The sequence below is a fragment of the Carettochelys insculpta genome, chromosome 1 (genome assembly GCF_033958435.1).
Source record: "Carettochelys insculpta isolate YL-2023 chromosome 1, ASM3395843v1, whole genome shotgun sequence".
NCBI lineage: Eukaryota > Metazoa > Chordata > Testudines > Carettochelyidae > Carettochelys > Carettochelys insculpta.
The window spans coordinates 7765489-7791871 of record NC_134137.1 but is presented as its reverse complement, the minus strand read 5'-3'; the positions used below and the strand labels follow the sequence as shown (position 1 = coordinate 7791871).

The window sequence follows — 26383 nt, the reverse complement described above, 5'->3', positions numbered from 1 at the left end:
CTGGTCCTGGTGCCAGTTTTGTTCAATATCATCGATAATGAGCCGGATGATGGAATGCAATTACCTTACGTGTTACACAGAGAGTTCCCCTATTTTTGATATTTGTCATGATCTCAGGCAAGTCACCTTCCTTAATAGACACTTGCAGTAAGTAATTTTCTTCACCCTCTTCCCTACCCTTTGCCCCCTGCCACTGGCTGATTTGTCAGTTTTCATTTTCTTTTTGTTGTTCTTTTCTAGCTCTCTGTTCTATATTCATTGTGCTACTTCACTATTTCCAGATCTGAAGAAGTGGGTCTGCCCCTCAAAAGCTCATCAGTTAATAAACAAATTGTTTTGTTAGTCTTTGAAGTGCTCCATCATGACTTTTCTGGTTTTGTTTTTGTTTTTTTAAATTAAAAAAACAAAGCTGTATACAAGTCATTAAGTTGATTATGGTAGGGTTCTAAGATGGCCATCATTAGCATATTTAAAACTATGAACATCCTTATATTTCTAGCTTCACATATTAAAATGACATATGCACAAAAATAGAATACACAGATTCAACAATGTGTAACATTAACACTGATGGATTATGTGAGGTATTTCGTCCTCAGCATCTCTGAGCTATGCACATTTATAATTATAAACCTCATTGCATTGCCATGCAGGTAGGGGTGGAGGTCCATCACAGTAACTACTTTCATTGTTCTTCTCTCCCTTCACAGGGGGCCTTGAGAATTCTGATAGCTGTTATTGCTCTGATGACCTCATGGAAGATTTCAACCTCACCTACTCTGACCCGTTAATATTTTTCCTAATGGGCATCCCTGGCCTGGAGGCTTCCCACATCTGGATTTCCATCCCTTTTGCTATGGGCTACATTGTCATCTTGTTGGGAAACTTCATGGTTTTGTTTATTGTAAAACAAGAGCAGACCCTGCACACACCAATGTACCTGCTGCTCTGTGTACTGGCAATCACAGACATGATCTCTTCTACGATAGTGGTGCCAAAGGCACTGTGTATATTTTGGTTCAAATTGAAAGGAATTACGATGAGTGGCTGCTTTACCCAGATATTTTTCCTTAACGCTGTGTTGGTTATGCAGTCAGCTGTCCTTGTACTAATGGCATTCGATCGCTATGTTGCCATATGCAATCCTTTGAGATATACCACCATCCTCACCAAGGCACGACTCATTAAGCTGGGTCTTGTAGGTTTGACTAGAGCTATTGTACTCATTCTGCCCATGCCCCTGATCCTGAACAGGCTGCCTTTCTGTGACAACCGCATTATCCCCCAATCATACTGTGAGAGCATAGTTGTATCAAAACTGTCTTGTGGAGACATAATCGTTAGTAGAGTGTACAGTATGGTGCTAATGATTCTAAATATGGGGTTAGATCAGAGTCTCATTGCTCTGTCCTATGGTTTCATCGTCAGGGCCGTGCTTAGAATCTCCTCCAAGAGAGCCTATCAAAAAGCCCTCAACACCTGCACAGCCCACTTCTGTGTGATGCTTTTGTATTGTGCTCCCAGCCTTTTGACCCACCTGGCACAACAGTTTTCTCAGGACTTCGCTCCCCATGTTCATGTAATCTTGGCCAATGTCTATCTCCTTGTCCCCTCCATGCTCAACCCTATCATTTATGGAGTCAAAACCAAAGAGCTTCGTGACAAAATGTTCCAATACCTCTGCACAAAGTGACTGTACCTCCTTTTCTCCAGCTGCTTCCCCCATGACCTCATGCCTGTCCCTTCCTGAATCCCTCCTCTCCTCCACTCTGAGTCCTTCCCTCCTGCCCTTGTCCACTGCTTCCAATAGGATATGGCACCTGATTAAAAGTAGGTGCTGACCTCCCAACCCCCCATGTTCCTGAGCCCTCGGATAAGTTCCTCAGGTATCAGCAGGTACACCAGCAGGAGAGGTCCCTGAGGTGGACCAGGTAAGGCAACCAGACAGCAACCAATGGGAGGCCGCTATTGAACTTTTCCTAGCATGGAGACTTTTCAGCTGCCCAAAAGTACCGCTGGTCCTGTGACTCCTGCAAACGGGTGGGGAAAGATAGGAAAAAGGGAAAGCAACCTTGAGGTCACTGCCGATCACAGAAGAGTCTTTCCAGATGGTGACTCTGGACATGGTATGATAGAAGGTCTGATATGAACACTCAGCATGGGTACAGGCCTATGCCACAAGGGACCAGGTGATAGTTCTTATCCCAATGCAGAAGAACAAGCTTGAAGAGTCCTGGCATGGCCAATTCACAGTTGTCACACAGCTGGATGAGGAGAACCATGTGATGGACTTGTCCAACCAGGTTCACAGCTATTAAGTGTACCATGTCACTATGATGAAACTGTACTGGGGCAGGGAGAATTTGGTGCTCTTGTATGCAGGAGCTGGGCTGGGCAGGGAGTAGATCCCTTGGTGGTTCTGTTCCAAGACCGGTACTGGCCTTTTGCTGGAATCTATTCCACTCTCTGATCAGATACCTTCTGCCCACCAGCCAGAGATTAGAGAGGTGCTACAGTCACACCAGCAGCTGTTCTCCAGTCAGTAACCTCACTGACCTGACTGTTCAGCAGATGGAGACCAGCATTCATCCCTTGCAACATGCTCCTTGCTCAGAGCTGTGAGAAAAAACAACCTAGAGTTTGGTGGTGTGGCTACAGAAGACCCTTTGGTATGTTCCCCAATGCACTGATCATGCCACTGACATCCTTCCTCTTGCTCTCTGGGGCTCCCCACAACCGTGTCTTGCTGAGCCACATCCGCTCATTTTCCACAGTCAAGACAGAGAGTTGGAGTCACTTCACCCTGCAGAGCAGCACAGACACAGTTTAACCACAGCTCTGGGTGGAGGCAGTTCTAGGGCACAGCACCTGGGACCCCCAGAAGAGAACAAACCTCCAGATATTTTTTCTTTGGGAAAATATTTTCTCACAGAACGCTCATTAGTTGAGTGTCCTTTGTCATTGACAGAGAGATATGCACAGTGGTAGCCCTCCCCATGTAGTAACAACGAAGACAGTAGGTTGGATATTAGAAAAAAAATACTTCACCAGGCGGGTGGTGAAGCACTGGAGTGCGTTGCCTACAGAGGTGGTGAATTCTCCATCCCTAGAGGTTTTTAAGTCCCAGCTTGACAAGGTCCTCAGTGGGATGACTTAGTTGGGGTTGATCCGGTTTGAAGCAGAGGGCTGGACTAGATGAGTTCCTGAGGTCCCTTCCAGCCCTAAGATTCTATGAAAACCCTACTTGATTATCAACAAAAGAGGGTTTTTTATAAGAAAATAGTAGGGTTTAAGTTTTTTTAAATAAAAACAGGCAGATTAAAGTGAGTTACCAAATTAACAAAACACTGCACGCTAATTCTCTTCCTCTTAAAATCTAGTTATTTCTGAGATCTTATCTTAAAGATCCGCCTTCATATCAGATGAAATGTTCAGGTCAGAAGTGATCTTATCCTGAATTGGGTCTCCAGAGAAGGTTTTTGTCTTTCCCAAAGTGTGTCCAAGGCAGAAAGAAGACAAAAGGTGAAGGAACCGCCAGGCCATCTTTATACCTTTCCCTGGAGGAGGCAATTCTGTAATTCTCTTTGGCTAAGTCTACACTAGCACACTACGTCGAAGGGCTGGTGCCGTCGACGTTCAATGTCGAAGTAGCAGCAGGGAACATCGAAAGGAGCTGCCTCAGAAGGAAACGCGGCACGTCCACTCACACAAGAACTCCTCATCAAAATAAGGGGCCAGAAAAGCCCGTGGACCGGGTCACAGGCTGGACTAGCCCTTCTGGTCCCTTTAAAGGGCCCCTCCCAGACACACGTGGCCTGCATAGCACAAGGTCCGCAGAGTACTCTCCACACTCTCGCAGACCAAGTCACAGCAAATATGGACCCCCAGCAGCAGCAGCAGCAGCAGAAGGAAGAGGAGACTCTCCAGGTAGTCATCCATGCCCCGGACCACAGCGAAGGAAGATACATAAACTGCAGGGGATACCACTCTGTGGTCCTGCAGGCCAGGGTGGACAGTCGGGGCCACTTCCAGGATGTGTAAGTGGTCTGGCCCGGCTGCGCACACAATGCCCATGTTTTTAGGGACTCAGGCCTGTGCCGCTGGCTGGAGGCGAGGACCTACATCCTCCAGAGGGAGATCCCTCTGGGGGACACCACCGTGCCTCTCTGCCTCGTGGTGGACACGACCTACCCCCTCCAGCCCTGGCTCATGTTCCCATACACCAGCCACCTCAATACCAGCCAGGAGTGATTCAACGCCCGCCTGAACCAAGCCCCCCAGGTGGTGGAGAGGACCTTCAGTCATCTGAAGGGCCGCTGGCGGTGCCTCCTTGCCTTCCTGGATGTCAACCTCCAGAACATTCCCCAGGTTGTGGGTGCGTGCTGCATGCTCCACAACATTGTTGAGAGCAAGGGGGAGGCCTTTGTCCAGGGGTGGGTGGTCGACACTGGCACGGGCTTCCCCCAGCCGACCGCCGCACCCAGCCGCCAAGCCCACCGTGAGAGGGTACGGGTCCATGAGGCCCTGCAGGCCCATTTCGATCAGGGAGACCCATGAGCACCTCCCTGGCCTTCCCTGGAGGACCCACACACACACAGCCCACACTGCCCGCACACCGGCCCCAACACCCTCACGCCACACCCACAACAAACACATGCCTCCAGTTATTTGGAAAATAGAGCTTTTTTTCTGAAAACCGCGAACTTTGTTTTGCGCACAACAGAAACTGCAACCAATATACAAAGGGGGACAACTATATACATGGGGGACAACTATATACGTGGGAGACAACTAGGCAAATGGGGGGCAACTAGGCAAATGGGGGGCCCAGTGGCTGGCTCGGCCATTGGCCCATCAGTCTGTGGTGGGGGTAGAGGGGCGCGACCTCCAGCGGGTATGGGTTGTGACACCCCCCTATGTCCACTGTGCCCAGCATGGCCAGTTGGGGTCTGGGAGGACCAGTAAGTATGGCCAGGATGCCTCCACTGGCTGGTCTTCAGCCCCAGTGGGCTCTGGTCCTGGGGAGCTTGCAGGTGGCATGGTAGGTGGGGTGGCAGGTGGGGCAGCAGGCGGCGAGGCAGGTGGGGCGGCAGGCGGTGCTGCGGGGGGGCATCGGGTGGAGTGGCGGGGAGGGCAGACCAGGGGGCAGCGGGGGGGCAGAAACTGGGTGATTGCCTCCCGGATCAACCCAGCTATGTCCCGGAAGACCCCCATGAAATCCTCCCATGCCTCCCACTGCCGGGTGGACTCCTCCCGGTCAAAGTGGAGTCTCTCCTCCGCCACCTCCATCTGCCTCTGGAGAGATGCCAACAGCTGGGGGTCCACAGGGCCATCCCCAGGGTCTGGCGGTGACGGGACCATCCTGCTGGTCTTGGGGGTGTCTCCGAGTGCTGGCGGTGGCTGACCTCCGTCGGGCTGTTGGGGATGATGGAGGGTGACTGCCTGCCGGGGGCATCAGATGGTGCAGCTGCAGAGTGGGAGAGAGGGAGGGGAAGGCTGTTAGTACCATGCCCTGGCCTGTGGCCCATTCCCCACACCCTGTTGGGTGCTGGGTCTCCGTCCCTGTAGGTGGGTGTGATGTCCCTGTTGTGTGTCCCCATAGCATTGTCTCCCCGCCCCCGGGGTTAGGGAACAGTGCTGTCTATGGATGCAGGTGCTGACTGGTGCTGATGGCCATGCCGCTGTCCTGGGACTGTGCTGTGGCTGGGTGGTTGCGGGTTGGGGTCCGCTGGGGGTGTGTGAGGCTCCCAGTCATATCTGGTGCCCCCGCCCAATGGCCCATGGGTGTGCGCCCTGTGGGGTATGTACCTGACTGTCCATTTCCGCAGGTGGGGGAAGCCCAAGGGGGTGGACGCCTGGCTGGTGCTCTGGGAGGGGAGGTCTATGAGGAGCCCCCTCCTCCTTACTGCTGGACCCCTCCTCCACTGTCCCGAGGTGGGCTTCTCCGGTGGGCCCCAGGGTGCGGGACTGGCCTCCGGCTCCAAGGCCTGCTGGGGCTCGTCGGCAATGGTGTCAAGGGTGGCTGGAGGGGAGGAGGTGTCCTGGGTGCCCAGGACAGCCCTGAGCTCCCTGTAATAGGCGTAAGTTGCGGGGTGGCCCCAGACTGTCTGGCCGAGTCCCAGGCCTGGGCGTACCACTGCCACAACTCCTTCACCTTACTCTGGAAGTGATCCAGAGTGCGGGCAGGGTGACACCAGGCGGCCAGGCCCTCGGCCAGTCATGCGAACACTTTTGCTTTTCATCGCTTGCTCCCCATCACGTGGAGCACCTCCTCTTCACCCCAGAGCCCCAGCAAGTCTTGGAGCTCGGCCTCCGACCAGGAGGGGCCCCACCTCTTTTTGGTTCCCTGCTTGGCTGCTGGGGTGCCTGGGTCCCCTCAGGAGGGGAGCCCTGGGGGTGCTCGGGGGGCTGGCTCGATCCCATGTCTGGTGGCAGTGCAGATCGGGGTCTCTGGAAAGTGTGCAGGGCTAACGTGTGGTGCTGCTGCCTGCACATTCTCAGCTTCCTGCCACAGGAAATCCAGGTCTGTGGTGCTTTAAAGGCTGCTGCGCACGGGGACCGTAGAGCCCCACAGGGCCTGGACAGAGTGTCTCAACCCCTCAGCTGATGGCCGCCATGGAGGACCCCACTATTTTGAAGTATCAGGATGCGGATTGTCTACACACACCCTACTTCGACATTGAACGTCGAAGTAGGGTGCTGTTCCCATCTTCGGATGGGAATAGCGATTTCGATGTCTCACCGCCTAACCTCGATTTCAATGTCGAAATAGCACACAGCACGTGTAGCCGTGACGGGTGCTATTTTGATGTTGTGCCAGCTACTTCGAAGTAGCTGGCTAGTGTAGATGCACCCTTTGTGTAAATGTGTACTCCAAGAGGGAGATTGGCACATGAATGAGATCACCTGCCTTCGTCCTTTTTAGGCAATCAGCCATTGCCTGCTCACTAGTCTGAAGAATGACAGCAAATGGTCTCAGGCTATCTACACGAGAGAGTTTTGTCGAGGGAAGGGGCCCTCTGTCAACATAACTCAGGGAGTGTCTGCATATTTAAAGCATTCTGTCAACAGAGCCTCGACAGAACTCTGCATTTGCCTCAATTGAGTACTGTAGACAGATGTGCAGGGTAGACATTCTGTCGACAGAGAGGACTTCTGCCATTCCGGTTTCTGGCACCAGAAGGCAGTGCAGTCTGCCAGTTCTTTGTCAACAGAGCAAGTTGTGTGTAGATGTAACCTGTTGGCAGAGGTTCTCTCAAGATTTGACTAGTGATAGTAACTTCTGTCGACAGATGCTTCCAATGTAGACACGGCCTCAGAGAGGTAGCCATGTTAGTTTGTAGTCTCAAAAAAAGACCTAGCAGTCATGTAACATCTTAAAGACTTAAAGACTGCATCTGATGAAGTGAGTCTGTGCTCATGAAAGCTCATGCTCAAAACTTTTCTGTTAGTCTATAAGGTGCCACAGGACCCTTCGTTGCTATCTTAAAGATTAAGTATTTTACTGATTTGGTACTGAGTTTTCATGAGTAATACCCACTTCATCCGATATGGGAGCAAAAATGAAAATGCAGAATATGTATATCAGGGAGCAGGTGTGGGGGAAGGAAGAAGAAGAAGGGAAAAAAGGGAGTGAAGTCACCTATCATTAATGGGAAGGGTTAATTAGAAGTTATGTGTATTCTAATTCCTGATGTCTAACTTACGTCCATTCATCCTTTGGCACATGGACTGCCCAGTTTCTCCAATGCACATGGCAGGGGAGCATTGCTGACACATGACAGCATGTGTAACATTAGTGGAAGTGTGGGTGCATGAGCCCCTGGTGGTGGGGCTGATGTGGTTGGGCACAGTGATGATGTCTCTATTATAGCTATGCGGACAGGGTTGGCATGGGGTTTGTTGCAAGAAAAGGCACTTGGATTAGTGTTTCTGTGATATGGTGTGTGGCTTCTAGTGAGTATTTTCTTTGAGACATCAAAGTGCTTCAGAATCAGATTGACCCCCACTGACACTTTATGTCAGCTAAGTACTCCTAGCCCTTTTACAAGTTATACTCCCACAATAGGGACACCATGGCTACGTCTACACGTGCCCCAAACTTCGAAATGGCCATGCAAATGGCCATTTCGAAGTTTACTAATGAAGCGCTGAAATGCATATTCAGCGCTTCATTAGCACGCGGGCGGCAGCCGCGCTTCGAAATTGACGCTCCTTGCCGCCGCGCGGCGCATCCAGACGGGGCTCCTTTTTGAAAGGGCCCCGCCTACTTCGAAGTCCCCTTATTCCCATGAGCTCATGGGAATAAGGGGACTTCGAAGTAGGCAGCATCCTTTCGAAAAGGAGCACCGTCTGGACGCGCCGCGCGGCGGCAAGGAGCGTCAATTTCGAAGCGCGGCTGCCGCCCGCATGCTAATGAAGCACTGAATATGCATTTCAGCGCTTCATTAGTAAACTTCGAAATGGCCATTTGCATGGCCATTTCGAAGTTTGGGGCACGTGTAGACACAGCCCATGCCTCCAATTGAGATCTTCACTGAGACAAGCATTTGAAACACAAATATGTAGACCATATTTCTATCCTCAGCTACAAAAATGACACATGCACAAAAGTGGGGTTTACAGATCCAGAAGATTATACCATTCCAAAGGATAGGCCATGAGCCACATTTTGTTGAAAGCATGTCTGCATTTTATTTATATTTATATTAATAAATATGATGGAACGATCCCAAAAGACATCTTGTATGGTGAGCTAGCGTCTGGCAAAAGGCCTCCCGGACGCCCCCAGCTGCGCTACAAAGATGTTTGCAAGAGAGACCTCAGAGAAGTAGACATCAAGCCAGACAGCTGGGAGGAGCTGGCAGACGATCGCAGCAGATGGAGGCAGGAACTACACAAAGGCCTTCAGAAGGGTGAGTTGAGGATCAGACAGCTAGCAAAGGAGAAGCGAGCCCACAAAAAGCACAGCAAGGACCTGCCAGACACCCATTATATATGCAACAGATGCAGCAAGGACTGTCACTCTTGTGTGGGTCTTCACAGTCACAGCCAACGCTGCAAACGAGGATGCGAAACGGAACTACGAAGGGTGCGATCCATAGTCTACGTAGACTGAAGGATGCTACTACTACTACTACTATATTAATAACCAATTTTCTATAAAGCTCTGGTGGGCCTCTCAAATGTACAACAAAGAAAAAGATGTCCAGGATGAGCTGTCTCTATGGTTGATACAACTATCCTGAGGTTCTTGGGCCTCTTTTGAGGCACTACTCCCTAAAAATGATAGGGTGATTTGTTTTTGTGTGCTTCTCAATGCCATCACTGTGTCATATGGCTATCCAAAGCCTAAACCTAATGACCTTCTAGGCAAGCTGGAGGGAGCTAGCTACCTCTCCACTAAGGGCCTCACCTCTGGCTACTAGCAAATGCATCTGATGTCCAGGCTGAAATTGGATTTTTTTCACCCTCCCAATCTCTCCTTCCCACTTGCACTCTTCCTCACAAAGTCCCCGAAGAAGATTGTCATAGACCCACAAGCACACACAGGCTACATCTACGCTTACTAAACACTTCGCAATGGCCATGGTAATGGCTTGAAGAATATTAATGAAGCACTGAAATGAATATTCAGTACCTCATTAGCATGCCGCCGGCCGCACAACTTTGAAAGTGCTTCAGTTCACGAGCCCAGGGCTCGTCTACACAGGGGTCTTGTTCGAAAGGCCCCTGCCAAAATCAAAATCCCCTTATTCCTATCAGAGGGGGAATATTAGCTGATAGGAATAAGGGGATTTTGATGTTGGCAGGGGCCTTTCGGAAAGGACCCCCGTGTAGACGAGCCTCAGGCGAGGGAACCGTGGCACTCTCGAAGTGCTGTATCCAGCAGCATGCTAATGAGGCACTGAATATTCATGTCAGCGCCTCATTAGTAATCTTTGATTTGGCCATTACCATGGCCATTTCGAAGTTTTTAGTAAGCATAGCCCTGGCCATACAGTTTTACACACTGTCACACAATCCCCCAATACACAGTTATGCACATACAACCCCTCCTCCCTCACTCTCTGACTCTCGCGTGCACACACAATCTCTCTCACACAGATTGACTTTTCCTAGCACAAGGTCCCTGTCTCTCACAGTCCCTCACCACAGCTTGGCACACTCACATACACACATACACACTAACAGACGAGAAGTACGATGCTCCCCAACACAATCTCTATCACACAGTTTCCCATCGCTCTCTGGCTCGCTCTCTCTCTCACACACACACACACACTTGTATCATCATATTGCTATTACCACTTGGTACTTCTTGTGAAAATGCTACTGATGAGCCAGGTGTGGCTGGGGGCTGCAGGATACCAGTGGGCTCTGGTAACATGGATCCTCAAAGTGAAAGCACAAATCCTGTTTTGAGCCCCAGGCCCTGGAGAAGGCACCACAAGCCAAAGCTGCAGGGCAAAAGGATACACCGTATACCAGGCCACCCTTACATCCGCACTACTCGTGGCAGTGTCCTAGGAACTTGCTAGTTGTAGCAGCTACTCATTGTGCTGGGAGGGATGGTACTATTAGTCTGTAGCTTTGCTTAAAAGGAACCAGTCCTGTGGAACCTTAAAGACTAACACATTTATTTACTGGGTTATGAGCTTCTGTGGGTAAGACCCTTCCTCAGACTGGGAGTAGACAATTTGAATCCAGAGCTTCTATAGTGAGGGGTGCGGGAGGAAGGTGAGAAAAAAAGGGGTTCTCTGTCAGTATTAGACCAGCAGATGAAGTAGGAGGTGTGCCATTCCTACAGGTGCCATAGGTGAGGAAATTGCCCTTGTAATAAATAAGATAATTGAGATCCACATTATGGCCGAATTTAAACATGTTACATTTGCAAATGAATTCCAGTTCAGATGTCTCCCTCTGTAATCGTGCCATAAAGTCCTTTCTATCGAAGAATGGCAACTTTTAAATCTGTTACTGAATGTCCAGGGAGGTTACAGTCTAGATTTATGTGTATTCCAGTTCCTGAAGTTAGGTTTATGTCCATTCATCCTTTGACACAGAGACCGTCTGGTTTGTCCAATGTACGTGGCTCAGGGGCATTGGTGGTACATGATGTCATATATCCCATTAGTGGATGTGCACGTATATGATGCCCGTGATGGTGTGGCTGGCATGGTTAGGTCCTGTGATGGTGTCACTTGTATATGTGGACTGAGCTGGCAGTGGGTTTGATCGCACAGACAGGTCCCTGAGTTAGGGTTTCTGTGGTATGGTGTGTGGCTGCTGGTGAGTATTTTCCTTAGGTTGGGAGTAAGACGAAACCATAGCTGTGTAGCTCATAGTTGCAACTACTGTTATATGTTTACAACACATCTTAAACAAAATGCTGTATTTAAGATCATGCAAAGGCAACAATTTGCTGAATCTGATTATTTTATTTGTATCAGAGTATACATGTTGGATTTGAAACGATGAGTAGTGTCTGTATACCTATATTTCAAATGTTTGCTCTGAGCTAAAGCCCACAAAGTATTTAACCAACATATTTTGATGAGATTAGTCAAATTAATTGGCTCATCAAAGGGCATGTAACTCACAGTGGACAATCTGAGCGATTCCTCCATGACATGGACAATACGAGGGCCACCCCCATCTCTTATACTTGGAATAGGCTTCCTGAGAACAGTTCCTGAATACAGAATAGAGGTCATGGACCAGTGCTGATGAGGGGCGCAGAGTTTGTGGAGCCCTGTAGGAGCCAGAGGAGATGGTAGGAGGAGAAGAAGCTGCCTGAAACTACAAATTCAGACAGGGCAAAATTTTCACAGAGGTAAGTGTGCCCCACCGCCAGCCCGGCCATGCACCGATACCCCTCACCCAGGACAAAACCAGACGCCTGACCCCACAGCAGCCATGCACAGAAAGAATACCTCTGACAGGTTACAGCTCAGGGTCTTCCTGCACCAGGGAAAAGGGGGAGATCATTGTGACGGGGGTGAATGAAACCCCATCTGCAGGGCCTCATCCTGCGCAGGAGAGGAAAGATGGGCAGTGTGGTGGAATGGAGGCTAAAAAGGGACAGCATGAGTAGTACATCCTGGAAATGAACTGTGAGATTTTTCCCCACTCCCTTTCCAGTCTAATGAAATTTCCAAAGCTTCCTGGTTTACTCTCAGCCATAAACATGCATTTGTTATTATTGCCTTTTGGTGAGCTTCATCCTCTCCAGAACCAGAAATGCAGAAACTCAGAGGAAGCAGCCTCCTCCCCACCCCGCTCTTGAAAACAAGCGTTTTCTTAATTGTTTGAACCTATAAGCCTGTGAATTTAAGATTTCAGCAACCCTCCTGTCAGTTCTTTGCACCAAACAAGCTCACCCTTCCCTAGAGGTCACAGGGTGACTCAAGATGAAGTCACCAGAGGCTCCTGGTTGCTGTAAACCAGACTTTTTATTTAAGTTCCTACATGTGGAATTAGGAAGAACTCTTAGCCACATTGGGAGATTTCCAACTGTTCTCTAAGGGACAAGGTCACCCTGAATCTTCAATGTTTTCCTTTTTTTTTCCCCTTGGATGTGAAAATCATGGCTTTAGGTCCTGGTACAGAGATCACTGTTCTGTTTGGATGCTGAAAGAGTCTGAATGGAACCCTGAGTTTCTGTGATGTTCTGAGACAGGGAATAAAATACTAGGATTTCAAAACCCCAGGATCCTCATTTTGCTCTCAGGGAAACCTGTATAAATCTAGAGTGAGCACACTGAAGGCAGAATGTGAGACCAGAATCTGGCAAGTGTCTGACCCATTCTCCTAGTGAACCCTCTGATGACACTGGTTCCCCAGTCACTTCCTAACGGGGAAATGTAGGTGCTAATCTGGAATACTTAAGCAAACTAGATGAAAAATCACACAGACTCTCCTTCTGCCCTCCAGGGAAATGAAACTACTAACACCAATGTAAGAGGCAAGGAATTGATCTTAAAAACAATGGGCGATTTCCAAAACAGGTATAGGTCCACTTTTACTAGGAAAATCCCTTAGTATTTCTTGAAATAGTAAACACTGCATTTTGCTGTGCTGGTGAAAGCCTGACCAAACGGATCTTGAATTGAGTCCTGGGAGACTTCCCGAGCCCTTAACACCAACATTAACGCAGAAACAGGAAACCCCATGCAGCAGAGAGAGGAATTCTCCTCACAGTGACCAGAAGGCAGAACCCTGGGAATCAGCATGTGAATCTCACAGTCTGACACTCACCCCTCTGCACAGCAACTTTTATAATCATCCTGTAAAGTACCTTCAGAGTCTCCAGCTGGTCAAGTTTCTCAGACAATTTTCTCAGCCCCATGAGCATCAGGAAGAGCAGAAACCAGGCCCTGGAGAACTTCAACCTGAGAACCTCCCTTAGGAGTGACAAGATTCTGAAGGCAATCTGAGTGTTTCAGATTGTTCAGCCTGGCAACTGATGATGGCTTTGTGTTGTGTGTGTAAAGTACAGCCATCCACACTATGTCTGGGAATGCTGCCACAGTCATCTGGACCAAAAATAATTTTCATTTTACCACCATGGCCCTTTATCACTGCACACCACCCATGTGGCTGTAACATTCACTTCATTAGCCTTTCAAATTCCCTTCCATTTACTGGATTTCATTTGCATGGTCCTGTACTGATCCAATCCAAAGGGTATGGGAATGTCCTCCATCTCTCAGGATTTTGGCCTCAAATGTATTTGTCAGCTTACCCTTGGGAGAGCTAAACTGGATATTTATCTGGAAGGTCCCAACTGTTCTAATAGTTCATCTGTTCTACATGGGAATAGTTGTGAAGTTTCCCTAATTTTTTGCCCTGGGTTTGGTCCTGCTTTTCGCAGGGTGTTGGACTTGATGTCCTCCTGAGATCTTTTCCAACTTTACAGTACTATGATTTCAGGACATTCTGTAAATCTTGCTTGTTACCCTTGGACTTTTAGGGGAATTGCAGAACATGAGGGTTGGAAGAGACCTCAGGGCACAGTGGGAAAGGAGTCAAACAGCTGCTGATCTGGCTCTTTTCTTGGCAAGAGAGACCTGTCCCATGCTGTCAGCACAGGTACCTGGGTTACTCTTTCGTGTCCAGTGTGCAGTCTGGGAGGCACACAAATTACTGCACCTTGGTAACTACCCAACTTGATTCAGCTTCTCCAGGACCTGTTACCTCCTAACACTACAGAAGATGGCGCAACACACCATTTAATTGTGTTTCCTGAGGGTTTACTTAAGATATCAAGTTCAAAGAGTAGACACCAGCCAATTTCCAGCTCCTCCAGTTCATACCCCCACTGTAGTATAAACTTCATGTTAAACTTTCCTGCTCTTCACAGGGATCTGTAAAAGGTACGAATATTAAAAAGTTTGTCCACTCCTGAGTGGGGAAGGATATGCGATAAGCCCATGATAACCAAGCTGAGATCTTCCCCAGATACTTCAATCATTAGATAAAGCCCCATTAATAAATAAATCAATATATAAATATAATAAAAATGGTCAAAAGAAATCATTTTTAAGTAACATTATACAAGTATAAGCAGATTACTGAGAGTCACCCTATACAAATACTAGGAACCACCTGTTAAGGGCTCTCCTTTCTCCTTCTCCTTTTGTTCTTGTCAGAGAAACAGAAAGGAAAAAACCAGAAGTCCAAAGTTCCAGCGCTGCAGATTTTATTGGGGCTAGTTTCCATGAAGCATTAATTCCCAGTTACAATGCCATACTGCTGTTACCCCATCCTCCTTCGTGGCCTTCACACTGTAGAGCCTTGTTTCCCAATGCCCCATCCTCTGGTCCTACATATCAGCAGTGATGAAATGTTTGCACCAGATTTTGTGTTGTTTCATGTATGCCCTAGCACAAAGAACATTTTCTAAACATTTTTTTCTGGCATTTTGTAGCTCAGTGTTGTTTTTATCAACTGCACGTAAAAAAAAAAAAAAAACCAAAACAGAACAAAAACAAAACCCTCAATCTTACATCTGCAGCATTGTTAAAAATGTAGCCACTGAAATGAAAGGGCAAATGAGCCAAGTTCACTAAAGTCTTTGTCCTCAGCTTCATCTCTGCGTTAAGGAATTTCAACCTAAAACAGCTCAATGTTTTTATTCTGAGCATCAGTCTGGTGAACTATAGGCAAAACGCTCACCTCCATCTTCAATTGTCCAAGGTCTCCACCAAAGAATGGCAAAAATGGAATAGCCAATTTACCTAATGAAGGGCTGAGCCCAGTAGAAAGGCGTATTACCTGGTCAAAAGGTCACTGCACATACTATATAAATAAGTTTATTCCTTTGTTATTTAAGTTTATTCCTTTGTTATTTTGTACAGCTGAAGGTGTGGCGTCTGTTCATCAAATGGTTGAAGAACAATGAGACGCCACCATGTGTCAGAAAGCTGCAGTATCTTCCGGTGGTCTGGAAGTCATGAAAAGACTGTGTCACAGGGTATTCATTTGGGGGCTAATGGGTGACAAGGAAAGAGGTCAGGTGATAGAGAAGGGATTTCAGCAATGGAAAGAGCTGTGCTTTGGGGATGGAATGATGTCAGGTGTGAGGAACTTTTCAGACTGTGACCTTCCACAGTTTTGGCTCAGACAAACTAGAACAAGCTCCGCCTCACTTAATGAGAAAGTATCCTTTCTTCTTCTTCTCATACAGGGTTAAAGTCAGTGACCTGAGATGAGCACATTCTGTGAGTGTATTTGCCCACTTTATGACGAAGCTCTTTGGTTTTGACCCCGTAAATGATAGGGTTGAGCATCGGGGGAACAAGGACATAGAGGTTGGCTAAGAAGATGTGAACAGAAGGAGCAATGCCCTGTCCAAACCGATGTGTCAGGAAGGAGAAAAGGCTGGAAGCGTAAGATATGAGCATCACACAGATATGGGATGTGCAAGTGTTGAGGGCTTTCTGGAGGTCTTTCTTGGAGGAGATTCTGAGCACAGCTGTGATGATCAGACCATAGGAGAGGGCTATGAGTGTCAGGTCAAACCCGATGACTACAAATGCTACAACCAAGCCATACATCCTGTTGATTGTGATGTCCCCACATGAAATCTTTGCCACAGACATATGTTCACAGTATGAGTGGGGGATAACATAGTTCTCACAGAAGGGCAGTCTGCTCAAGAGCAAGGGCATGGGCAGAATGAAGAGAATGGCCCTTATCAATGCCACTAACCCAAGCTTAGCTATCCGGGCATTGGTGAGGATGGTGCTGTATCTCAGAGGGTTACATATGGCAACGTAGCGATCAAAGGCCATTGTCATCAGGATGGCTGACTGCATCACAGAAAACATGTGAAGGATGAACACCTGGGTGAGGCAACCATCCACTGTAATACTTTTCAAATTGAACCAGAATATACACAGAGCCTTCGGCACGACAGAGGTGGGCTTGACAATGTCCGTGACTGCCAGCATGCAGATCAGCAGGTACATCGGCTTTTGTAGGGTTTCCTCTTTGCCTACAACAAAGAGAAGTGTAAAGTTTCCCAACAGGACAATAATGTAGAATGTAGTGAAAGGGATGGAAATCCAGATGTGAGCAGCTTCCAGGCCAGGGATACCCATTAGAATGAATGTGGAAGGGCCTGCGGGGGTGAGATTGAAAATGGCCATGAGGAGATTGACGTGTTGCTTGGGCTCAGAAATGCTCAAGGTGCCTGTGAAGGAAGAGAAGCACAGCAAGAGAAGTTGCAATTATATCACATTCAGTACTGTAAACATTTTATAATTATTACCTATCCAGGAAAGACAGGTAGTGTCAAGGTGTGAGTTTTAACGGGTGGCACCAGATTATTTAGGTCACAGTCAAGTTCAGAGGAGTCTTCAGAGGGAGCTGACCAAGCCAGATAAACGGGCAGCACTAAGGCAGGTGACCTTCCATATCAGTAACTGCAACTTGTCTGCCCAAAGGAGGACAAAACTTGAACTCCTCAAACACTTTTCAAGGTTTGAGTCACCGAGGACAAATGCATAACCCACTTTATCAATAACTAACAGAGCTGCCTGGTAACAGAACATCCTGGGTATAACAACTGTGCACTGGTAGCCCAGCTTTTCGGCAGCTACCAAATGTTCCTGACTAAGCCAGCTGCCTTCACCTAGGTTCTCACATGTCCCAAAGTTGCTCAATGTCATTCTATAATGTGTGTACTTCTTAACATGCCAGTTATTCATCTGTAGCAATCCTACATGCAAGGATGTAACAAATGAAGCCAGACAGGTGTCTGCCTTGGCATTTGCCACCCTTGAGGTTTCTCACCAGTGAGACTCAGTCCCTGATGACACCCTTGCCCCTTCCCACCAACCAGGGAAGCAGGTGTGATGGAAAGAAGGTGCCTCACTCCCTTCAGTGGAGACACAGTTGGGCGTTTAGGGTGGCTCACAAGTTGTGGGAACCAGAGATGATGGTGAAGCATGGAGAAAACACTGGTGACCATGCTGTTGGAATCAGGGAATCCTGAGATGGAGAGTGTGGGATGTGCAGGGGTAAGATAGGATGGGAGATGGAAGCAGCTGAGGAGCAAAGTTTGCTCCAATTCCCTGGTGAAACATCTGAAACTGAGGTTCCATTGAGCGCTCTGACTCACCAGACAAGGATTCTTCTCTCCATGGACTGTTGTGACAATCTGCAGACACACTCCCAGTGCTCCACCTCCACCAGCGCTCACACAGGCAGTGACATGCAGGATCTTCGATCAGCCACTGCATGAACCAACGTTGAAGTGGCTGTAATCAAAATCACCACCAGATCCTTAGTTTTGCATCCTAGAGCGGCACTGTCCTGCCCTGGTCCAAACTTTAACCCATATGAATTCTTACTGGGTTTGCCCTGCATCATTCCAGGCTAGGAAATCTCTTAGCACTGGCCATAGACCAATACTCAGAAAGAAAATGTCCCCAAATTTATAACTAGTCCATGTACTTGCTTCTGTCTGTACCTATAACCACGAGCTCTCCCCTTCTGCCACTGCACACCCCATTCCCTGCCCGTGGCCCTCAGTCCTGCCTGTCTGCCACTGCATAACCCACTCCCTGCCCTGAGACCTGCAGTGTTGGCCACTTCTCCATTTAGCCCTCTGCAACGTCCATCCCTGACACACAGTGGTAACCGTCACCCGGGGACATAAGCCAGGTGCCAGAACCCACAGCAAGAGCTCACCAAAATTCATCCGGTGAGGTTAAACTCAGTGTCTGACTGTTGCAGGGAAAATGGGGAGATCAGCCTCAGCCACCTGTCTTGGGTGAAGAGAACCCCAGCCACAGCTCAGACTGAGCAGGGAAGAAGAGGGGGACACGTTCAGTAGGAGGGAGAAAGGAAGAAGAGATTAAAATGACCCACAGTAATTTCTTTTCTTGGTCTTCTTGGAGCAGGTCACTCCATACGAGTAGGACGTCTTCATGTCACAGCCTATCTGTGAGTCTGTTGGTGGCTGATCAGCCCAATTCTGGATCTTCAGGTCTTTTCTCAGAATGGGCAGGTGTTGGGCACTGTGGAAGGGGAGGTGGCAGCTTTTACTGCTCTTTACTTCTTCACCTCTCCTCATCTGCACTGCAGTGGGACCTCTCAAATTGCACCATCCCTTACAGATTACCGCTTTCCAGTGGGGACAGTCATTAACCCTTCCTGAAAAGGCTACAAAGCCAATGTGTTGCAGCCCATTAGAAACCCAGTGTGCCTTCCTGAGGCTGCTTTTCCATTTTGCCAATTACTGATGTGGCCCAGTGCAATGGTGGAATTTCTCACAAGAGGAAGGATGGTCCGGATGGGGGATGTTGTCAAAGACAATCTGTTACTGGATGTTACATATTATATTACACTCTGACACAGCACCTGCCACAGAAGGTCTTGTTAAACCTCTGTGGTCTGTGCATTAGACCAGCTGTCCAGTCTCCATTTCACCCAGTGTCCAGACTTCACGTCACTGAAGCCTGGACACTAGATGTCCTGCCATCCTTCCCCTCCCTCTGCCCCTAGATGCACCTGGATTACCTGCTTTCCTCTAAGCCAGAAACATGCATTAATTTTCACTTCCATTTGGAGCCTGTCCTCCTCTCCAGAACCAGATATGACAGGCAGAAAAGCAGCAGGTCCCTTTCCCTCCCTAAAAAGTGTAATTCTCATTTTTCTGAACTTCCACCCCCCTTGAATATGAGATTTCAGGATCTCACCCCTCTGGTCCAAACAAGCTCATCCATGCTTAGGGGCCACAGGAGAACTCGGGGTGAAGTCACTGGAGGCTCATGGTCAGCGTAAATTATATTCCTCCGTGTGGATTTAGGGTGAACTTCCAGCCATGTTGGGAGTTTTCCCATTGGTCTCAATGGAACCAGGATTTCACAATTGCTCTTAAACGTTTGGCTTTGAGCTTCACAAACATCACTGCTTTCCAGCCTACCTCAAGGAATGCTATTCTGTTAAGGCGCTGAAAGAATCTGAAGCAAAGCCTCAATATATGTGGTGTTCTGAGACAGGGTAGGAACGACGAGGATTTGGAAAACCTGTAGGACCTGATTTTGCTCTTAGGGAGAGCAGTGTCCATATGGAGTGATACACTGAAGGCAGTTTGTGAGAGAAGAATCTGGCCAGTGTGTGACCCATTCTTGTTCTGAACACTCCAGTACTATAGATAGCCACTGCAGGGGCTTTGGCTGCACTTATTACAAGGGCAGTGAAGTGTTGAACTGGAAAAAGTGAAAAAACCCAGAGTAAAACCTCCTCCGCTCCCAACATGAAACTACTCGGACAGACAGGACAGAGTAAGAGACAAGGAACAGATCTTAAATACAAATCTTCGTTCAAACTGATCTGAAGGAGTAGGTTTGTCCCATGAAAACTCATCATCTAAAAAAATTGTTGTCTTAGTCCTTAAAGTGCTACTTGACTGCATTTTTGTTTTGATAGAATACAGACAAACACGGCTACCTCTCTGTCACTGTTCAACATGTAAAGCACTACAGTCAGCCATTTGGAATGGAGATCCATAAACTACATGAAAAAAACTTGCCCAGATCCAGACAGACTTCATCTTTCTCTCCAAATGCAAGAAAATGGCTCTCTTACATACTTTGTTTTATCTCACTCTTGACTCCCCCACCCCACACCCTCCTCCTGCCACCCCTCTGCTCTTCTGATTTGCCAGCCTTGATAGCAATTTCTCTTTGTCAAACTTGATAACAAATTTTGGACCTCTGTTCTTTATATATTGAGTCTGCTCTGGTATAGCTATGAGATGAAGAAGTGGGTCTGTCCCACAAAAGCTCATCACCTACCTAATAAATTATTTTGTTAGTCTTGAAAGTGCTACCTAGCTGCTTTTTTGTTTTGATAGAATACAGATTAATACAGCTATCTCTCTGTCACTCATTGTTCAAACTGTTTCCAAAACATCTGTAATCACAAGTTTACTCGGTAAATCCCTTTGCATTGTTCAAAATACTAAGCAGTTCAAGATATCATACTGGTGAATTCTTACCTAGATTGTCCTGGAGTTGAACCCTGGAACTCTTCCTGCGCCCTCAGGACTAACTTTAACACAGAGACTGGGAAAACAATGGAATCCCACTCAGCAGAGAGAGGAAATCTGCTTAGTGAGCCCGGAAGGCAGAGCTCTAACAATCAGTGCATGAATCTCCCGTCTGACATTCAGCAAGCTGGACCATGATACTTATTGTTACCCCATACAGTCCCTGTAGGCACTTAGGTTGGCAAAACTCCCAGACAATTCCTTGAGGTCCCTGAGCAATAAAAAGAGCAGAAAATAGACTATGGAGAACTACAGCTTGAGAACCTCCCACAGACATGAAGTAATGGTTGACCAATTCCAGGGGCTCAGATTTTTCAGGACAAAGTGGGTCTTGCAGATTGTTCACAGGCAGGACTTTGTCAAGCTGGGGCTTAAAAACCTCTTGGGATGGAGATTCCACCACCCCTCTCAGTAATGCATTCCAGTGCTTCACCACCCTCCTGGTGAAAGATTTTCTTAATATCCAACCTACAACTCTTCCTCTGTAACTTCAGACAATTGCTGCTTGTTCTGCCATCTGTCACTACTGGGAACAGCTTCTCTCCCTTCTCTTTACATCCCCCCTTCAGTAAGCTGAAGTCTGCTATCAAATTGCCCCTTGCTCTTCTCTTCTGCAAACTAAATAAGCACAACTCCCTCAGTCTCTTCTCATAGGTTATGTGTTTCAGTCCCATAATCATTTTGGTTGCCTTCCTCTGGGCCTGCTCCAATGCATCCACCTCCTTTCTATACTGGAGGTCCCAGAACTGTATGCAATACACCAGATACAGCCTCACCAGTGTCATATAGAGGTGAATAGTAACTTCCCTAGATCTGCTGAAAGTGCTTCTCCTAATGCACCCCAATATACTGTTAGCCTTCTTGGCTAAAAGGGCACACAGTTGACTCATATCCATCCTCTCATTCATTGTAAGCTCCCGGTCCTTTTCTGCTGCACTGCTCCTTAGCCAGTTGGTACCCAGCCCGTAAGAATGCTTGGGAGACTTCCATACTAAGTGCAGGACTCTGCACGCCATTTTGTTCAGCCTCATCAGATTTCTTCTGGCCCAGTCCTCCAATTTATCTCAGATACTTTGGACCCTATCCCTACCCTCCATCACACCTGCCTCTCCCCCAACTTAGCATCTTCCGCAGATTTCCTGAGAGTGCATTCCATCCCTGCATCCAGGTCATTAAAAAGATATTGAACAATACAGGCTTTAGAGCTGATCCTTGGGGCACTGCACTTGAGACTGACCATCCACCACACACTGAGCCATTGATCTCTACCCATTTGGCTCAACCATCTAGCCAGTTTTCTATCCACCTTGCAGTCCATGTATCCAATCCATACTTCCTTAGCTTATAGGCAAGAATGTTGTTAGGGACTGTACCAAAAGCTTTGTTACAGGCAAGGTATATCACATGTCGAGCAAGAGCTCTAAGGATGTATAGGTTGGATATTAGGAAAAACTTCCTAACTCTCCAGGTTGTTGAACATGGGAATAAAATGAGTAGGGAGATTGTGGAATCTCCATCACTGGAGATATTTAAGATGAAATTAGATGAACACCTACCAGGTGTGGTGTTGAGATTCTAGATTGTGCTTGGTCCTTCAGTGAGAGTAGGGGAGTGAACTTCACGACCTCTTGGTCTCTTCCTGTTATAGTGTTCTATGATTCTATAAGTCCTTCATACAAGGCCCCTAGTAATATCCGTTGTCCTCCTCTGGACTCTCTTCAATGTGTCCACATCCTTTCTGCAGTGAAGGAGCAAAAACTGGATGCAGTGCTCCAGATGTGGCCTCACCAGTGTCAAATAGAGGTAAATAATCACTTCCCATAAACCGCTGTTAGTGCTTCTACTAAGTCACTTAGTGAGTGACTGCAGGGAGTTGTCTACTAGCACTCCAAATCTCTTTTGTGAGTGGTAAAAGCTAATTGAGACCCCATCCTTTTATATGCATATTTGAGTATAGTGTCTGGTTGATCAGCCACTCCAGAGAAAGGGTGGCAGGAAAATGCATCCCTCAAAATGGCGTTAGAGAACTTCTCCAAAGTGCACTGTATTAGGTAACCTTCATCTTCTTCAAAACAAGTAGGGCTATGTCTACACGTGCACCCAACATCGAAATAGACTATTTCGATGAATAACGTCTACAGCTGCGTCTACACGTGCACGCTACTTCGAAGTAGCGGCACCAACTTCAAAATAGCGCCCGTCGCGTCTGCACGCGTCAGGCGCTATTTCGAAGTTAACTTCGACGTTAGGCGGCGAGACGTCGAAGTCGCTAACCTCATGAGGAGATAGGAATAGCGCCCTACTTCGACGTTCAACGTCGAAGTAGGGACCGTGTAGACGTTCCGCGTCCCGCAACGTCGAAATTGCCGGGTCCTCCATGGCGGCCATCAGCTGGGGGGTTGAGAGATGCTCTCTCTCCAGCCCCTGCGGGGCTCTATGGTCACCGTGTGCAGCAGCCCTTAGCCCAGGGCTTCTGGCTGCTTCTGCGGCAGCTGGGGATCTATGCTGCAGGCACAGGGTCTGCAACCAGTTGTCGGCTCTGTGTATCTTGTGTTGTTTAGTGCAACTGTGTCTGGGAGGGGCCCTTTAAGGGAGCAGCTTGCTGTTGAGTCCGCCCTGTGACCCTGTCTGCAGCTGTGCCTGGCATCCCTATTTCGATGTGTGCTACTTTGACGTGTAGACGTTCCCTCGCTGCGCCTATTTCGATGTTGGGCTGAGCAACGTCAAAGTTGAACATCGACGTTGCCGGCCCTGGAGGACGTGTAGACGTTATTCATCGAAATAGACTATTTCGATGTTGGCTGCACGTGTAGACGTAGCCTACATGTCCTCCAGGGCTGGCAACGTCGATGTTCAACTTCGACGTTGCGCGGCACCACATCGAAATAGGCGCTGCGAGGGTACGTCTACACGCCAAAGTAGCACACATCGAAATAAGGGTTCCAGGCACAGCTGCAGACAGGGTCACAGGGCGGACTCAACAGCAAGCCGCTCCCTTAAAGGGCCCCTCCCAGACACAGTTGCACTAAACAACAAAAGATACACAGAGCTGACAACTGGTTGCAGACCCTGTGCCTGCAGCATGGATCCCCAGCTGCGGCAGCAGCAGCCAGAAGCCCTGGGCTAAGGGCTGCTGCCCACGGTGACCATAGAGCTCCGCAGGGGCTGGAGAGAGAGCATCTCTCAACCCCCCAGCTGATGGCCGCCATGGAGGACCCGGCAATTTCGACGTTGCGGGACGCGGATCGTCTACACGGTCCCTACTTCAATGTTGAACGTCGAAGTAGGGTGCTATTCCCATCCCCTCATGAGGTTAGCGACTTCGACGTCTCGCCGCCTAACGTCGAAGTTAACTTCGAAATAGCGCCCGACGCGTGTAGCCGTGACAGGCGCTATTTCGAAGTTAGTGCCGCTACTTCAAAGTAGCGTGCACGTGTAGACACAGCTTAGGTCATAGTGACCTGTATTCAGTCACCACTTTTCCCATGTTTTAATAAATCTCTAATATCATAGGCATTCAGACATGTAGTTTTCAACCACTTTCTCTTTCACTTTCACATGCATATTGTCTATCTCCTCTTCCCATTACTGATTAGCTGAAACTGCCAGCTACTTTTTGACCCTGAACTGAGAAGCTGGCTTTCCAATGATCCCTTAACTATGTGGTGTTCTATATTATTGATTCATAATGACTTCATATGGCTGTAATTGGCTGGATCGCATTATGAGATACACACCCCTGAAGTAGGGAATGTCTATACTAGAAGCATCTGTCTACAGTAGTTATTGTTGGAAGAGATGTTCCGATAAAACTTATGTTGACAGATTACATCTATACATAAAAGCAGATCAATCTTTTGAGCTGCTCTGTCAACAAAAAGCCAGCACTCCCCCCAACCATCCGCACAGCCTTTTTATCAACAGTTTCTGTCCACAAAACATATTTTATGTGTAGACATTCCATGAGTTTTGTCTACAAAGACCAAGTTTGTCTTCAAAACTCCCTAGTGTAGATGTACCCATAGCATAACACAGAATAAAATAGAGGATAACATAGGATAGCACAGTCCAGTTCTCAAAAGCACACTGTTTTCCAATTCTCTTGAATCAGCATTATGAGAATGTCCTTGGTCCCTACAGCACATTTATTTATAAGCACATTTCAAAGGAGACATAAGACATTAGACAGCAGGAAATTCTCCGGTAGTGAAATTCCACAAAGGTTATCTTAGCCAAAATGGGACAGAGCACCATGGATGAACAAGCAAATATGCCTTCTCCATCTTGTCATTCAGGCTTTAAGTCAGTGGTCCACAACAAAGCACATTGTGCAGCTGAATTTGCTCAGTTCATCACGAAGCTCTTTGGTTTTGACCCCATAGATGATTGGATTGAGCATGGGAGGGACAAGGAAGTGGAGGTTGGCCATGATGATGTGAACATAGGGAGCGATGCCCTGTCCAAAACGATGTGTCAGAGTGGAGAAGAGGAAAAGGCTACAAGATATCAACATCACACAGATGTGGGCAGTGCATGTATTGAGAGCTTTCTGATGGGCTTTTTTGGAGGAAATTCTGAGGACGGCCCTGGTTATCAGACTATACGACAAGGCAACGAGCATCGTGTCAAATCCTAGGACTACAAATGCTAACACCAGACCATATGTCCTGCTGACTGTGATGTCCCCACATGACATTTTTGCTACAGCCATGTGCTCACAGTACATATGGGGTATTATGTGATTGGTACAGAAGGGTAGCCTGCTCAGGATTATGGGCAGGGGCAGGATGTATAGAAGAGCTCTTGTCAAACCCAAAACACCAAGCATAGCTATTCGTGCATTGGTGACAATGGTGGTGTATCTCAGAGGGTTACATATGGCAACATAGCGATCAAAGGCCATTGTTACAAGAATAGCTGACTGCATAACAGAAACCATGTGAAGGAAGAACGTCTGTGTGAAACAGCCAGCCACAGTAATGTCTTTCAAATTGAACCAGAAGATACACAGTGCTTTCGGCGTGACTGAGGTAGACGTGGCAATATCTGTGAGCGCCAGCATGCAGATCAGCAGGTACATTGGCTTGTGCAGGGTCTGTTCTTTGCCTACAACAAACAGAACCATGAAATTTCCCAACAGACCAGTAACATAGAGTACAGAGATAGGGATGGATATCCAGACATGGGCAGCTTCCAGTCCAGGAACACCCATAAGGGTGAATGTTGAAGGGCCAGAGGGAGTGAGATTGAAGGCTGTCATAACGTACATACATTAAAAGAGCTCAGGAAAGTAGAGTGTGCCTGCGAAGGGAGAGAAGCACAATGAGGAGCTTTAAACATCTTATAATATATTGCTGTGAATATTTTATTGTTCTTAACAATCTAGAAAGGGTTTTGAGCAGTGATCTGGCAACATCTAGAGATTGAATCTGATTTTTGAGGTCACAGAGTGGTCCAGAAAAGTCCTTAATGGCAGTTTACAAAGGCAAATTAATGGGTGTCATGATCTTAGGTGAATCAATATGTCAATAGCTGTAACATAAAAATCGCTTGGAAATAAATAATTAAACTCAAACACAGAACAAAATTCAAATTTAACTGTACCAACTCAAGAGAGGGACTTGGTTGTCACAGTACACAGCTCCGTGAAATCCTTTTAACAGTACAAGTCTGGATAGAAACTAAGCAAACCACAAGAAGATAAAATAAAGAATGCTTTCTTCACAGCAGACCTAATTACAATGAGTATTTCCGTGCTACAAATGCTTTGGACCAGAACTTAAGCAAGAATCAGGATGGATTTGGACCTTCTTTTCT

General features: G+C 47.6%; 3 protein-coding genes across 3 annotated transcripts; 1 reads left to right on the top strand and 2 right to left on the bottom strand.

Annotated features, from left to right (window-relative positions):
* The first annotated feature begins 856 nt into the window (after window positions 1–856).
* LOC142007658 (olfactory receptor 52D1-like) lies at window positions 857–1693 on the top strand. Its single transcript, XM_074984343.1, has one exon. The coding sequence runs from the start codon at window positions 857–859 to the stop codon at window positions 1691–1693; it is 837 nt and encodes a 278-aa protein (XP_074840444.1).
* A 13990-nt stretch (window positions 1694–15683) lies between these two features.
* LOC142007653 (olfactory receptor 52N4-like) lies at window positions 15684–16691 on the bottom strand. Its single transcript, XM_074984342.1, has one exon. It carries the CDS (start codon window positions 16653–16655, stop codon window positions 15684–15686), a length of 972 nt encoding a protein of 323 aa, XP_074840443.1. The 5' UTR covers window positions 16656–16691.
* Window positions 16692–24869: 8178 nt separating this feature from the next.
* LOC142002756 (olfactory receptor 52P1-like) lies at window positions 24870–25826 on the bottom strand. The gene has a single exon (XM_074979133.1). The coding sequence runs from the start codon at window positions 25824–25826 to the stop codon at window positions 24870–24872; it is 957 nt and encodes a 318-aa protein (XP_074835234.1).
* Between the last annotated feature and the right edge of the window lie 557 nt (window positions 25827–26383).

What these genes read in the sequence shown, in the direction of transcription:
- LOC142007658 (XM_074984343.1), top strand. Translation starts at nt 857, where the DNA reads ATGGGCTACATTGTCATCTTGTTGGGAAACTTCATGGTTTTGTTTATT.
- LOC142007653 (XM_074984342.1), bottom strand. Translation starts at nt 16,655, where the DNA reads ATGGCCATTTTCAATCTCACCCCCGCAGGCCCTTCCACATTCATTCTA.
- LOC142002756 (XM_074979133.1), bottom strand. Translation starts at nt 25,826, where the DNA reads ATGACAGCCTTCAATCTCACTCCCTCTGGCCCTTCAACATTCACCCTT.